At 46.9% G+C, this 15,009-nt stretch overlaps 1 protein-coding gene across 5 annotated transcripts in view; it reads right to left on the bottom strand.

Moving 5' to 3' along the window:
• Positions 1-15,009, bottom strand: part of CNOT1 (CCR4-NOT transcription complex subunit 1) — a gene marked incomplete at its 5' end in the record, with an annotated part of 50,339 nt that overhangs the window by 4,305 nt on the left and 31,025 nt on the right. For 2 of the 5 annotated variants that reach the window (XM_084269962.1, XM_084269965.1), the window contains 18 exons: positions 347-520; positions 753-854; positions 1,324-1,441; positions 1,718-1,881; positions 2,244-2,492; positions 4,335-4,566; positions 5,920-6,089; positions 6,185-6,293; positions 6,834-6,976; positions 8,321-8,512; positions 9,046-9,165; positions 9,738-9,842; positions 9,939-10,079; positions 12,342-12,638; positions 13,095-13,225; positions 13,656-13,833; positions 14,155-14,232; positions 14,824-14,934. In XM_084269962.1, coding sequence (XP_084126088.1) covers positions 347-520; positions 753-854; positions 1,324-1,441; positions 1,718-1,881; positions 2,244-2,492; positions 4,335-4,566; positions 5,920-6,089; positions 6,185-6,293; positions 6,834-6,976; positions 8,321-8,512; positions 9,046-9,165; positions 9,738-9,842; positions 9,939-10,079; positions 12,342-12,638; positions 13,095-13,225; positions 13,656-13,833; positions 14,155-14,232; positions 14,824-14,934 — 2,814 coding nt within the window. Of the gene's footprint in view, positions 1-346; positions 521-752; positions 855-1,323; positions 1,442-1,717; positions 1,882-2,243; positions 2,493-4,313; positions 4,567-5,919; positions 6,090-6,184; positions 6,294-6,833; positions 6,977-8,320; positions 8,516-9,045; positions 9,166-9,737; positions 9,843-9,938; positions 10,080-12,341; positions 12,639-13,094; positions 13,226-13,655; positions 13,834-14,154; positions 14,233-14,823; positions 14,935-15,009 lie in introns of all 5 variants that reach the window. The other 3 variants (XM_084269963.1, XM_084269964.1, XM_084269961.1) reach the window with 3 other exon arrangements.

Below are 15,009 nucleotides of genomic sequence, written 5' to 3'. Positions count from 1 at the left end.
CCATGTTTCTCTCTAAGTATTTACAGTTCCCTAGGGCTCAGACACCATCTCTTCACCAATTCCTTACTGAACTCCCAGCGCTGCATCCTGTGGAGCACAAGCTACACAGTCCAGCACGAGCCAAACAAAACTGAGGCAAGAACCACTGGCTGAACTTTTCAACAGCAAAGGCACAGAGACTGCTCAAGCATTCTGCTTTTCAGGGACAGTGAAGTGATAAAGATGCCCTTGTTCCAACACCACATGGCATTCAGATCTAGGGACACCAAGTCAAAGAACATCCCTTCAGTCTTCCATGGAAAAGCTAAGTTCTCAAGCTAGCTGATCAAACTCGTGGAAGTCCTACCTTGAGATTGGGGGTGAAAGGGTCTGGAAGCCTCATGTTCCTTGGGAAGGCACTCAGGATCAGGTTCCTTAGCTGAATACAGTTAGGTGGGATCACGTCACAGAATCCATAGTGGTAGTCACAAAGGAATTCTGGGAAATCATGCAACAAGACCAGCAACACACGCAGAGTGCCCTGGGAAAGAAAACAGAACATGAAGAGGTGTGTGACTGGACACTGCCCAAGAGCTCGCAGAGCTGCCCTTCTAGGTTGTGTTGTTAACAGTGACAGGGAAGAAATCCATCTGGGAAGGTAGCCTGCTCCTGTCCCACACCAGAGTCACACCGTAAGCCCTATTCTGCCCCCAACTTTCACCCAACTTTGGTTCAAAGTAGCATCTATTAGCTGGGTTTGGGGTGATTTTTACCTTGTAAAGGATTTGCATAGGTTTGGTGAGTTCCACGTTTCTAAGGAAAGGAGCCAAGTACTTGAAAAGATCGATCAGTAACTGGGCATACATAGGCCAACCCTGTCAAGAGAAAAACAGGAGGTGGAAAATGTGCAGTGGAGAGCAGTTATCTTCAGTTCAAAGCTATAATTAAGGTTGGTCTTTGTATAAGCCTGGGTCAAAGCTTTATCCTACCCCTTGCTCTAGCAGCAAATGCAGCATGGCTCATTTAAGGGCCTTGGCTGCACATGGAGTATTACGGGTGTTTCCAGAGCGCCCAACATGCACCATACTGAACTGACAGTACTGGATCCAGACTACAGCTCTTCCAGACCACAAAAAGCACATTTATTAAACTCAATCCACCCTATATTCCATAGTTTATCAACACAGACTTCTCCTCCATGCAGTTAGGTTACTGTGAATATGGAAGACAACAAAAACAGCTTAGCCATGCTACTAGTGCACTTGGAGCGGTGTGAAACAGCACCACACCAGGTAAGCATCCGTGTGAGCTTTTTAATTCAGAAGAGAGAAACTGCAGCCACACCTTCTGCTGTGGTGTATGTGCCAGCATTCTTGCAATAAATATCCGATGGGAGATCAGTTCCAGCCAGGCATAAACAAAACCTGGAGCTTTTGTAGGCCTCAGGATGTGAAATGTGTTACTGAAAGAAAAGTTAGAGCAGGTTAGAAGTGCACAGCAATAAGATCGCTTTTCGTAACACTGAGGGAAAACATACACAGCCCTAGAAGCAAGGCTTTAGCATCTTGGGGTTTACCAGTCACCTTCCTTAAGACAAGCAAGTGGACAGTCTACAGGAGAACCAGTTATTCTGAGTGTGACTAAGGCACCACAAAGGAACAGTCAGATAGCTTCTAGATGAAAAACCCTTGGTCCTTCTGGGTAAGGATGAGCCTTGTGGCCCATCTCAGATACGTACCAGAAAGCCGTGAGGGTCTGGAAGTTGATGGTCTCCAGCACGTGCTCAGGAGCATTTAATTCCAACAGCAGCATGATGAAGATGCGATGGTAAGGAAGCTGCTGGAACTCACTCTGCCGAACGTCGTGGTCTTGCAGAAGAACTCCCACCACAATACCCAGAACCTACAGAGAGCGAGACATTTCAGTGGTGACAGCAAGAATTAGTCCCAAAGTCAGACTTCAACCTAATCAGTAATACTAATAATTAGTAAATTAGCTAACACTTCAGCCATCAGTAAAAAGCAGAGCAGTAGATTCTGGCAAGTTGCTGGAAGTGTTACATAATGACTACGACAATCCCTATCAGCAACCTTCAAGCACCACACTTCATTCTCCCTGCCCTGTGGATCAGTTGCAATGCCTGACTGGGCTGTGGTGGAAGGTCTCTGCAATCTCATCTGGTATTTCAGGAGTAGCCCACGTTATGGTCTACAGCAAATTACATATGCTTTAAATGCAAAGAGCACACAAAAAAGGTCCCCAACCTTATTCAGGAGGTTGATCTTTGTAACTGTGTTGGTTGCCTCCCCAGAGTGCTTCACTAGCAGTGCGATAAGTCGCACAAAGGCATCCAGGTTGTGGTAGCACTTGGCTCGAATCATAGTGGGGTTGGCAGCAGGGTTGTGCTGTTGCTCAGCCTGAGCACGATAGCTGATTTCAACACACATTTCGGTGCAAAGGCGGAAAAAGCGGGTGATCAAGTCGTCTGTTTTCAGGATTCCTTGCTGGTGCATCTGTCCAGGAAAGGAAAAGAAACTTCAGAACTGTCACACAAAGTCCATCTTCATAGTTAATTTCAGAGAACTCCCAAAGCACCCACCTCACCTGGCACAATTCATTTTTACCACATTCCCAAGAGCCTGGCAGCGAGCTATCGCTGCCGCTTCCCCCCAGATGAATACTTGCAAGCCAACAGGAGGGTGGCAACACAGTTTTAACAGCAGAGACATTTATTCCAAATCCAGTCTTTGATCCCAATTCTTTCAGCCATCAGCACAGCTGAGGAGCCTGTTCCAGAATCAGTTCTGCCACCGGCACTTGGCTTTGCATGGAGGACAGCGGTTTGGTCTGCCAGGCCTTTTGGAGCCCACCCAGCTCTGGGAAGGGCAGGACTCACCCACTGGCTCAGGAACTGTCACTAATTTGCAGCCACACTGCAGAAGCAAACCACTTCTGCAGTGTGAACCTTCCTTACAGGGGAGAGACTGGGTTTTGAATAAAGCACCTCACTTCCTAATTCCTCCTGCACAGACACAAAGCTGCATCACCAGCACAATCACTGCCTCTTGAAGAGCTGCTGGAGAATTTGCATGTCCACCCTCAAAGCTTTAAGCTCCCTCCTTATCAGCCACACTTAATTTAAGCAGCCATAATTGTGGACATTAAAGTTCAATAATAAACTCTTCTTTAACAGTTATTATAAAATACTCCTTTAAAACCCACAGCTAAAGCCTGTAAGGAAAAAATGTGTTTATATATTTCTTAATTACCTATTATGTAAATTCATACAAAAGGTAATCAAACAAGATTGATACAAGGGTGAAGCAGGACAAAAGTGTATTGAGTATGACTGATGTAACACCCTGAAGCATGCTTCAGCAGGGTACTTTGGCCTAGAGAAGGAGGTCACACAAAGAGGTGAGAATTGTTTCTTTAAAAGTGGGTTTAACACAAAACATCAAGGAAGATGCTATGCAGCACAAGTCAGCACAAAGCTGGCTACAAGCCAGAACAAGGCCACTAAAGTCACATGAAAAAGAAAAATCACAGCATCAGCCAGGATCCCCAGGCATTTTCTGTAGCTGTAAATGTCTCTTCCTCAGTAGCTGCAAAATCCACAGCATCTCTGTGGTATTAACACAGAAACATGGAGTGAACACAATGCCCATGGAACAAGTCAAGGGCTTCTTTGCAGCTGCAAGCCAAGGAGCTGCCAGGAAGCCAGGCTGAGGAAAAGGACTGCACATCTGTAGGGCTGGGCTCCTGACAGCATCTCCTTTCTAGGTCACACCTGGCAGGCAGATGTGCCCACTGCTCGCGAAACACCTGCTAAGGTGCCTGGGAGCAAAATGTTTGGGGCTGTTTAAATTTTAGGTAATACTTTTAGCTTCCAGTTTCCCTTCACTCTAACAATTTCAGTTAGGAAAAGGATTCCATTGTTCAGGCAGCCTGGAACAATTCACCTGCAGCTCTATCTAGCAGCCATTTCCTTCCACAGGCTGCCAGAGCCTTTGCTGTTACCTGTAAGGAGCAACGGTCGTTAAACTTCATTACAGAGAGTGTTTCAGAGCTACTCCCAGCAGTCAACTCAGGCAAAGTTTTTTCCCCACCAGACTTATCCCCAAACTCATGGTCTGAAGGTAGCTTGTTGCTACAATATCTGAAGAACATTATTTGGGGAAGGGTAAAAGTGTTCCTACTATCCAAAAACCAGACAAAACTTAAGTAGTCAACTGCTGCACGGCCTGAAAGCTTCAAAAGGCTGCCTAACATGGGTTACAACACTGCTTTAGAATGGAGGGCATCACACCCTACTGATGTTGAATAAAAAGCACCTTTCTTTCCAAAAGCTCTACCTGTCCAACAAACGCAGAGAACGCTTTGGTGCTGTCACGGCCCGCGGCAGCCGAGTGGTAGAGGTTGACCCACTCCCGCAGCAGGTACTCTGCCTTCTCCCTCAGGCCTGGAGGATCATCGTACTCAGAGGCTTGGGAAATCCCTGAATGCATCATGAAATTGGGGCCTCCATGAGCACGGTCAATCATGGCTTCGTAATTCGATCGCACCATTTCCATCAGCTGGGGCAATCTGATACAAGAGACCAGAGCAAGAGCTGGGTTAGAATTTCTACTCCCCTGGAAGGTAGAACTGGGAGATCAGTCAAACATTGGAGAAAGGAAGCAAGTTATTTCTCATCCTAAATCCTCCCATCTTCCAGCCCTCACTGGAAAAGCAAGAGTCAGTCACGAAAGCAGATACATTTGTGATGGAAGAAGGAACACTGAAGTCAGCCAAGCTTTGAAATTCCACTCCAAGTCACGTGGCAGCGTGCTACAACAAGCACTGGAGGGTTTTGTGGACCTGAGAAGCCCTAAAACGTTCTGAAATGGCAGTGCTCAACAGCCTGACTGGGGCATTAAATTTGGCTGCAGTGAGAATCAAGTCCCACTGCAAGCACAGAGGAAAAGACCTTTGGTTTGGGACTGTCACCACCCAGCTGGATGTTCCCAACAGCAATCCAGAGGTCTGCAAGCTCCAAGCCACGTGTTGCCAAACCCAGGAGCAATTGGTTTCACCTCAGTAACAGCAGACCTGCAAGTCCCACATGTATTTCCAGATGCTGTGGCAACACTTGCTACCCAGTTATCTGCTGGTGGGGACAAGGACCAGGTGAGGTTGGTGGCAGATCCCTTCACAGGTTCTAAACAGAAAGTTGTCTAGACATAGCATGGATTGTCTAATTTGATGAACTGGGATTAATAAACACATTAGCACATAGTTAAGATTTAAACAGGTAAGAACACAACCTCACTGCAGCCTTCCCGTCCCTGAAGGGAGCAGAGGAACAGGAGGGAATCAACTTTTCCAAAGGCCAGAGACTGGGCAGGACAAGGGGGATGGAGTGAAGCTGGAGGAGGGAAGGGTTAGAGGAGATATTGGGGGAAGTTCTTTCCAGAGAGAGTGGTGAGGAGCTGGAACAGGCTGGCCAGAAAGGGGGTGGGTGCCCTGTCCCTGGGGGTGTTCATGGCCAGGTTGGATAGGGCCCTGGGCAACCTTGTGTAGCTCCAGGCATGGAGGTTGGTGGCCCTATCTGTGTCACAGGGTTGGAGCTCTGTGATCCCTGGGGTCCCTTCCAACCCAGACCAGTCTGGGATTCTATGAATACTGCCCAAATTTGAGACAACACAGGAATTCAAGCGTGTTTCTCAGTACTACAGGATTTTGAAACAAAAGGTTTTTCCTGCTCAAGCATCCAGACTGACATCATGCTGCAGCTGCCTGTATTCTGACAAAGTCAAAGCCATTTCATTTGAGTGACAGCTTAAACTAAGCCAGGTCTGCAGCCCGAGAGACTGCGTAACGCTGTACAGCTGGATGATGAGAGGCACTGCCTGTACAGGAGCACAGCAGGTCACACAGGACACAGTGTTTCCACCTCACCCTTCCGGGGCGTTCCCTCTGGAATGAGCGTTGATCCTCATGAGCGTCTCAATGGTGTGGAACAGATCTGCCTCTGTCATGTGGGCCACGCTTCTCTCATCCACCAACAAGATCTTGACCAACTGCATGGCAAACGCCACCGCCATGTAGTTCAGGCCGTTCTCCATCGACTGTCAAGGTGAAAAAAGGCAGCCAGAGTTCAAGCACCTGTATCTTACAGCAAGACTGACCCTGACCCTTCCTCAAAAGAGCAAGTTCCCTTTACCTGAGCCAAGTGAAGGTCGTACTGCTGCATGTTAACGAGGTGATTGCGGATTAGCAGCTCCACAGCTTCCACGTTGTACTTGTACTCATCTCTGCACTCAATCAGGCACCTGAAGGATTGGATTTATTTTAACAAGTGTACCTCATGCTCAAATCTAATACTTTATACAGAGCTGCAATGTTTACTAACTCATTACTCTGCTCCAAAGGAAGCCCAGAGCATTCTCTAAGGTAACATTTGATTTCAGAACAGTCAGCAGCCTCACATGTTTGTTGCCCTGCACAGCTGCTCACAGGAGCTTCAGTTTATCCAGCTACAGAAGCCTGTCCTTGCAGGACAGAGGGGCACACCTGCTGCTGCTGTAGGTGTGTGCTATGTCATACTGCCTGTGACAGCATATAGAGACACTCCCCATAAAAACACCCCACGCAGAGCATCTCTAGTGCTTCACTCCATTAGAGGTTCCTACCATGTTTAAGATGATGCAGCAGCATTAGAAGATCTAGTTACTTTTGACCAAAAAAAGCTCATCGTTTTTTGTCTGCCCAAACTGCAGTGATGCAAAGGAGTAACAGGCAAGGGTTCAGAACCAAAGAACAGCTCCTGAAAGATGATGCAACCTCAGTGTTCCTATTGTCTCTGAACTAACCTAGTAATTTGTTTGTTACACCATGGAGATCCATAGGCCCGGCCGTCCTGCAGAGCCTTCAGCACGAGCAGATGACACTCCCGGTAGCGAAGCAGGAGGTCAGCATCAGCCCCACTGGTGGCATCCAGTAAGCCCTCTACAGCCTAGAACAGATGCAACCTGTTAGCAGAGGAAAAAACAAGTCCTCTTCCAAGTCTTCTGCAAATTCACATCAGGTTTATCACCAAAAGACTTAGCAGACAAAGAAAAACCAACAGATTTAGTCGCTGTGCTGATCCCTTGGTAGGTTTAGGTGAGGCATTATCAGTTACTACAGCATCTACACATGCGTTGTACACAGCTGCCCTACTACAAACAGGCTTAACATCTCTTTGTGTCTCCTCACCTTTACATGTACACCTAGTAGTATGAATAACCATAGTAATTTGTGCTGCAGGTTCTGTAAATAAATGTCTCCTCAGGGGCAGCTCTACTCGCAGCTTGTGAAAAACTACATGAAAGGAGATTTAGAGAAGCTGCCAGAGGTCTGATGTACTAGTTCTGGCTGGGATGGAGTTCATCATCTTCACAGCAGCTGACAGGGTGCTGGGTGCTTTGGATTTGTGCTGGAATGCTGCTGACTGAGCACCAGTGCTTTGCCAAGTGCTGAACTGCGCTTGCAGAGCATCAAGGCTTTCTCCTCCACACTCTGCTCCCCACTCCAGCAGTCTGTAGGCTGGGGACAGGCAAGGGGCTGGGAAGTAACATAGGCAGGGCAGCTGATCCGAAGTGAAGAAAGGGATATTACATTCCATATGATATCACACTCAGCGATAAAGGCTCAGGGAAAGGTGTATGAAGGGGGTATTCATGGTTATGATGTTTGCCTTCCCAAGCAAACATCAGACACGTTGAAGCCCTGATTGTCCAGACGCTTGCTGATGGGAAGTGTGATTTTTCTGTCTGTGCACACAGCTTTTGCTTTCCTTATTCAGACACAATCCAAATGAACAAGTCCCCTCACCTTCCCCCTACTTCCTTCCTGTCCTGCAGGACAGTGGGATGAGCAAGCAGCCAGGCAGATGCTTGGCTGTTGGTCGGGACCAACAAACTCCGTTACTACAAAATGCAGTCCCCAAGTGTGTGCTAAAACCCCAGTACTACGCTCAACACTATCCACCTACTGGGGCAGCTGAAATGTCTTCTAAGCCTCCCATCATCCTGAAATCTATCACTGAGGTATAATAGCTCCCTGTATGCCACATGCAAACAAAAACTCCCTCCAACAGAAGCCCTGGGATTCTGTACCTGTGTCTTCACACAGCAGCCTTCTGCTGGGTGTAGAAGACACCAAGTGAACACCACAGCCCTTTCCAAAGGCAGCAGTTGGTCAGCGTTGTTCACCGAGCAAGTTCCATAGGATTCAAAGATCCAGTCACCAGCAAGGCAACTGACAGCCAGATGAGGAATCAACTCTGAGTTATGGGAAGAGAGCTGTTAACACTCACCTTCTGCAGCAGGCCAAGCGCAGCAATAGCATCGCGGGAGTTACGCGCCACTACCACAGCCTCCAAGAGGCTGCGCAACGCTTGAGCTTGAGGGTTCATGGCCAGGGTGTGTGGAATGGACTGCAGGTGCTGCTCCAGTTCTGTCATACATTTGTCATAGATCTGTGCCACATCGTCTGTAGCCCAAGCTTGCTGCTTAACAGAAAGTGGGAATGAGTGATTTTTTGCAAGGATCGTATGTATGAGACTCACATACCGATTGGCTTTTCTGCTTTGGAAACTATGGCATCCAGAATTCAGTCCTCTGCAGTACTGTCATTAGTTATCCTGGCATAACATGAGAAATTAGAGCTGTGGAAATAGGTAGCAAACAACTCCAGCAGCCCTTAAGACCAAGTATGCACACAAACCCGTTCATCTCAAAATCCTTGCTTGCCACCCATAATCCTCCTGCATAAGTAACCCAAGGTTTGAAACATGTTTCACTGCTACTAAAACTACATGAGGTAATCCTAACTTGCAGACCCTGCCCCAGTCTGGGTTACAAACCCCTAAAATTGGATCAAAGTTTTAGGTCCCCATTAGTTTAATGCATATTTCAAGCACTGTTCCAAGCAATACAGGCATCTGACTCTTTACTCCCCTACTAGCAGAGGGCACAAGTTCCACAACATTCACTAAAAGGGCAAGAGTACTCTCAAGCAGATTAGTTTGGAAGCCTCTACCTTCATAGGCTGAGCCAGGAATCCTGTAGGCTGAGTTAAGTCGTTGGTAGGCAAGAAGCCAGGGACATTGCGTGCAAACTCTTCATAAACAGCCAGCTGTTTTGGGTCCACACCTCCAACCTTTGCAATGAAAAGAACAGGCATTCACCTCCTTGTTCAGCACAGTGGCATAACAAACACAGGCAGTTTGTGGAACAGTGAGCTGCTCAGTCATGTTTGTAAACTGAGTGGCAGGAGCATTCTGCTGCTCTGCACTGAAGTCCTGTCCCTCCTGCCACACCTCCTAACAGGATTTTGCTACACAACTGCAATACAGATTTACAGAAACAGGGATAACTGAATGCTGGCTTCACCTGTGTCTCATGCACAAGAGAAATGCTCTGCTCAGAGCACATGGTATGTCCTTTAAAGGGAAAAGATAAAGGAGACAAGACAAGGAAGCAGACCAGCCATCCTTCAGCAGAACAGCGCAGAACAAGAGACAGGGCTCTTGGTATCCTCAGAGAATTGAGGATAATTTGGATACCAACTTTGGAATAATGTTCTTGGGTGTTTCCATAACTAATGAAGCTAATAGGAATCACACTGTTAAACAATACTACCAATACCCAGGACTGGTAAGCCAAAGCAGCACAGTCCTGCTTTTCGGAGGGAAGAGCAGCATCAGGATGGAGCTCAGTTAGCAGCCTCACCTTTAACCTGATCTGTTCTGGCATCCGCTCAGCCTGATACGTTAACACAACAGGATCACAGTACCGACGACCCTCTTGTCTAGCGTGTTTTCTGAGCTCAAATTCCTGGGGGAATAAAAACCAAGCACCACACTGAATTTTAGACACTGAGGTAATATGAACACCTCTAATACTTTCAAAAGACAGCTGCCCCACACTTACAGTTGCGAGCCTCTTGTCCATCTCAGGGCCTGCCTTCTCCACAGCCGTCTTCTGGATAAAGCAGCACGCTAGCTCACAGTTATCCTGCGCTAGCTGGGCAGCTGCCTGCTCCATCATGTCCCTCTGTTGTGGGGAAGCTGCCTATTGAAAAACCACAATAATCAGTGAAGGCTGTAAATTCTCCCTGTGCACTGCTAGCCCTGAGAACCGCACCGCCGCCGCCCATGCGGAGCAGCAGCAGTAAGGAGGAATGCTCTCAGGAACGCGCTCTCTTCGCACGGAATACACAGTAATAAATTTAATTTTGCATAGCTTTGAATAAAACATGTAGGCAAGATGACACTAAAGACTTTCAACAAGGAACAACACAGCAGGAGGTTCTCCGTCTCTTCCACCAACCTATCTCCAGGGCACAGAAAGACAGCCCTGCTTTAGACTGACATAACACAGACTCAGGAAAAGCAAGCTTCACATCACAGCCTCCAAGTTTTTTCCACTTCCTAGGATGAGAGATATAAAGGTGCATCACTAAATGCAAAGCTACAGTCCTAAGCCTTTTTTAGTGGGTTCCTTTTCTGATAGAGGTTTTGTTCTTCCTTCTTGGGAGTTTAAGAGAGCCCTGAACAGGTAGACTTCTTTCCAGGGTGCAGAACAGTAACTCCCATTGGAAATCCAATAGATATCCAAACCAAACAGTCCAATTTACTTGGGTTTCCTTGTCCATTAAGATCTACCCCTATTTCATTCATTCCTGAAAACCAACACTGCTTCTTTCAAATAAAAGCAATCCTTGCTTGCCTAACCACTTCCTACAGTAAGCCAGGCAGGAATATTTTGATACCTGGTGCTGCCCTTCTGCAACACGATGTTTTGTAGTTATCCCTGAGGAAAACCTAGATTACAACTGGCCCCATATCAATTTCACACATCTTCAACATGTCAAGTTGGTTTTATCCCCACCATGTTTTCACCCTGTTTGTGACATTTTTACAAACACCACAGCACATTAACACTAAATCTTCCATGAAACTTGAATTACTTCTGCCTACACACCTTCTCCTGTGGCACATCACGCGGGGCCAACACGCAGAGCTGTAACGCTGGTCTGTGTTCACCCTGTCTCCCCAACTTGAGTATCACATCTACCTTCTCACACCGCTCAAACAACAGCCAGTGCTTCTCCCACTGGCTCCCTGTCTGAACTGTGGCCGCGTGCAATCAAACACATCACGACCACATACAGGAGCAGTATCTGTGCACCCAGGGGACAAAAGTGCTTCCCACTGCAGACACCAGCCTGCCAGCTGAGCTCTGCCAGCACAGCTGCTAACAGCAGTCACTGGCTCAGCTCATACACTAACCAAGCAATACTAAAAGTGTCTACCTCCCATGCTGGTGCTTAAGGCAGAGGAGTAAGATCCATTCGTATGCTTCTCGTGATCTCAGCAGTCAAGTTACTTGAAGTCCTGTATGTGAAGGGTCAACAATGTTGGAGTCCTGGGAGTTATACCACAGACTATCCATCCCATACCTGTAGATGGAATTCTTACTCCCTTCAGACTGCTAAAACCTGCCCTCCTGAGCCAGTCACCATGCGGGAGTAACCCCACTGCACAAGGGCCTTTGCACTGTCACTCCTCAACCGACAGGAAGCAGTGACATGCCCTTAGACCAGCAGTGCTCTAACTTTTCATCCCTGAAAGGACAGCAAGTCTTATCTTTCCAAGATCCTGATGCTTGGTTCTGCTGCCAGTGCTGATGGCAAACACAGCAAGCTGTCCGGGTACTGGCTGCTGTTCTGGCTGATAGGTCACAAACCACATTCCATTTAGCCAAGGAGAGGCTAGCACTGCAGCTCACAAACCTTGTTTGTTCCTCAAGAGCCCTGAAAACATCCTCTAGAAAACCCAGTGACTTAACAAGCTATGCAAAACGGTCTTAAATATGTATCTGCACAAGTATAACATCTATCGTATAACAGCACAAGTAAAGATCTGAAGCACACGTGCTTCCTGAGACAATCCAAGACATCACCAGAAAGTCCCAGAATCAACTCAGTTCTACCCATTTTAATGATTTTCTACCTCAAAACCCCCAGAAGACAAAGCACTTCAAGGCTTCTGCGATGTGATCAAATTGGAGAGAACACCAGGGCAACAGAAGCTCATCAGGAAGCTTGTGTACAACATGCAAGATGAACCTTAGAGGTTTAAGACATGAGCTGTTAATTCAGCCCAAGTTTTTCACCGTAATTCCACAAGAATCATGCAACTTGCCCACTAAATTAATCTCTGCACCAGTTAAGCCGTGTAATTAGGCAGCAAGTCTGCAGCGCAGAGAACTGCTCTGCTAGTGCAGGATGTCTATTAGCTGGAAATAAGCTTCAGATGATACAACTCTTACCCTCAGTGCAGTAGCAAAGCTGTTTTTCAAGTTGGTAGCTATGCTCATCAGCAAAGGTTCCCTGCAGGTAATCATGGCCATCCCAGCCGTCAGGTTCCGCATCATATGGTGCGCGGCCACGCGCATCCGTGACTCCTCCGAATCCAGCGCGAAGTCCTTCCTGACGATCTGCTCGCAGGTGGTCATGGCGATCTTAATGGACCGATCCACCACGGGGTGGACCAGCTCTTGCACCGCCCGCTCTATCGCCTGCCGCACACACTGCTTCAGCTGCGGGTGGGCCTGGAACAGCGGGATCTGCAGGAGGATTGGGAAGTTCAGTGAGAAGGAAGTAAACCTGAATCCCACCCGCCCTACATGCTCCTGTGCTCCACAGGAGCTACTATGGTATCTGGTAATTCTCACACACACACGTGACCATTTTTCTTCCAATGCAGCACAAGACCCAGACTAACTGAAGAGCTACATCGCTCTCAACGAGCATTTGAGCTCCTTTTAAGCCAGCAACTATCCCAGCTGACACCACCAGAAACAAACTGGATTCTTGTGTAAGTGCCACAGCAATAGATCACTTGCCCCTAATGTAACTACTGACCACCCCTAAAGTTCTCCATCTGATGACTTGTTAAGACCTCACCCTCCCCAATACCTTTGAAAAGTGACTCCCCAGTAGCTTTAATTGTTCCCACCAGATCTGTGGTCACGTTGGTGGCAAGAGTTCTTTGAGTAAACCAAATCAGGTCTAAAACTTACCGTTGGATTTAAGGTTATATGTGGAGCTAAGCCTCCCAAAGAATAGACGTTGATGTCATGGTAGCTGTACTGGGGCTGTGGAGGAACTGTAGCTGTACAGGTGGTGCTGGTGGCTGGAGTTGTGGAAGCAGCTATAGAACACAAGAATGTTTGCACGGAACCATTACTGAAAAGCAAGAGCTTACAGAAGTACAAAATTCCCAGTTAAGTCAGCAAGCAACCAAGAAAAGGTTTGATCATGAAGCTTAACTTACCAAGTGATTTTTGTTCTCTGCTTTCCCCACACATTTTAATCGAGCTGTTTGTTAGGACAGCTCAGCCTGTGGTGTTTTTGTTAATATATCATCCTACTTCACCCTTTTCTGAGTAGCTACACACTGTATACACAGAATTAGTCCTTGGGATGGCTTCCATTCCCCTCCCATCTCCAAACTATATGCTTCCATGTGTTCAGCATGTTACAGTGGTATATGTAGCTTCACTTTCTCCTTTGCAATAGCATAACCTGTCTCATCACCACTTGTCTCACATGGTTTTGAGTTCTATGCAAAGTGTACTTACTAGTTGTTGTAATGGGCGGTAGCTCTTCTGGCTGCTTCACATCCTTCTTTGGAGCAGAGAGCTGCTCGTCCAGATTTTTCAGACGATCCTTATCTTTGAGGAGACTTCCAGGTTTCAGCTCGTTGATGTCTAGTGCAAGATTCTTGCAGAGCACCTCAATCTCAAACTTCAGATTCAACTGCACAACAATTCTACTTTAGGTTACGTCACAAGGAAAATACCCGAAACGTTTACGGGGCCACTGGACTCCCAAGCTTCCCATTCTAACCCCACACCTTCCAGAGACTTTAACAGGGACTCAGGATGATTATGTGAATATCTGGCAAGCTGACCTCACAGGATAGAAAGCTGCATCCAAGTTCTACCAAACCAAGCAATGCCCAATTCTCCCCAAGCTAAAGAAATGAGATCTGGTCCTGTCCTTCACAACATCCTTCTTGACTGGTATGTCAAGAAAACCTCACACTCAGTAGGTATAGGAAAAAAACCAGAAGTTTACTTTTAGATCATGTTCTTGATGTAGCTCAGCTAAAACATTCATAATGGCCATTGTCCATGGGTTTGGAGGCCTGAAGACCTGCAAGAGAAAGAGGAGAGCACACTGCACAAAGTTCTTGAATCATTTTGGTAATTTGTGACTGGAAATGCTTGAAGCATGAATAGCTATGTGTGCACACAGCCATGGAAACGTTTGTACAGCTGCAGCTAGGGCTGAATCAGGTATTCTGTTTGACTGGAACTAGATCAGGAAGGTAGTCAAACATTAACCTGGGAACACAATGACTGGGTCCTTCTGAGAGATCAGTTCCATGTCAAGCAGAACCGACAAGAAAGAGCTGATGAGGGTCAAAGGGGGGCAGAGGGTTTAATAAAATCAAATTATGGAATAAACATATCTTAGAACCTCTTCAAGGGCTTCCTTCCATTTCTCCAGAGAGTTCTGTTCAGGGATACCACAGCACAGATCAGCTAACACAACCTACACTGCATAAATGCAGGGGCCACGTACCTTCCCTCAGAACAGAGCTCTTTCCCTTTAAGCCCTTACATCCCTTTTCCTCCTCTCTCCACGAAATTCAGTTTCCACTTAGTGATAGAAAGCTAATTACTTTCTGCAAGACTTGTTTTGCCACTTGAGCAGTAACTGTGTCAGCACAAAGACACTTACCACACTCCTGACACTGGATTCTAAGACTTTGGCAACAAAGGGCACCACATACAGCAGTTCCTGCTGGCCCTTCACGTATGCTTCCAGCAGCAGCGATTTCACATCCAAATCCTGAAAAATACCATAAACAATTAGAATGGGAAGAGGGTGGAAAAAACAGCAAGCACAGGGAAAAAAAAAAAATCC

The sequence above is a fragment of the Gallinula chloropus genome (assembly GCF_964237585.1).
Source record: "Gallinula chloropus genome assembly, chromosome: 13".
Taxonomy (NCBI): domain Eukaryota; kingdom Metazoa; phylum Chordata; class Aves; order Gruiformes; family Rallidae; genus Gallinula; species Gallinula chloropus.
Note: the sequence above shows the minus strand (reverse complement) of the source record. Positions and strands in the feature narration are given on the sequence as shown.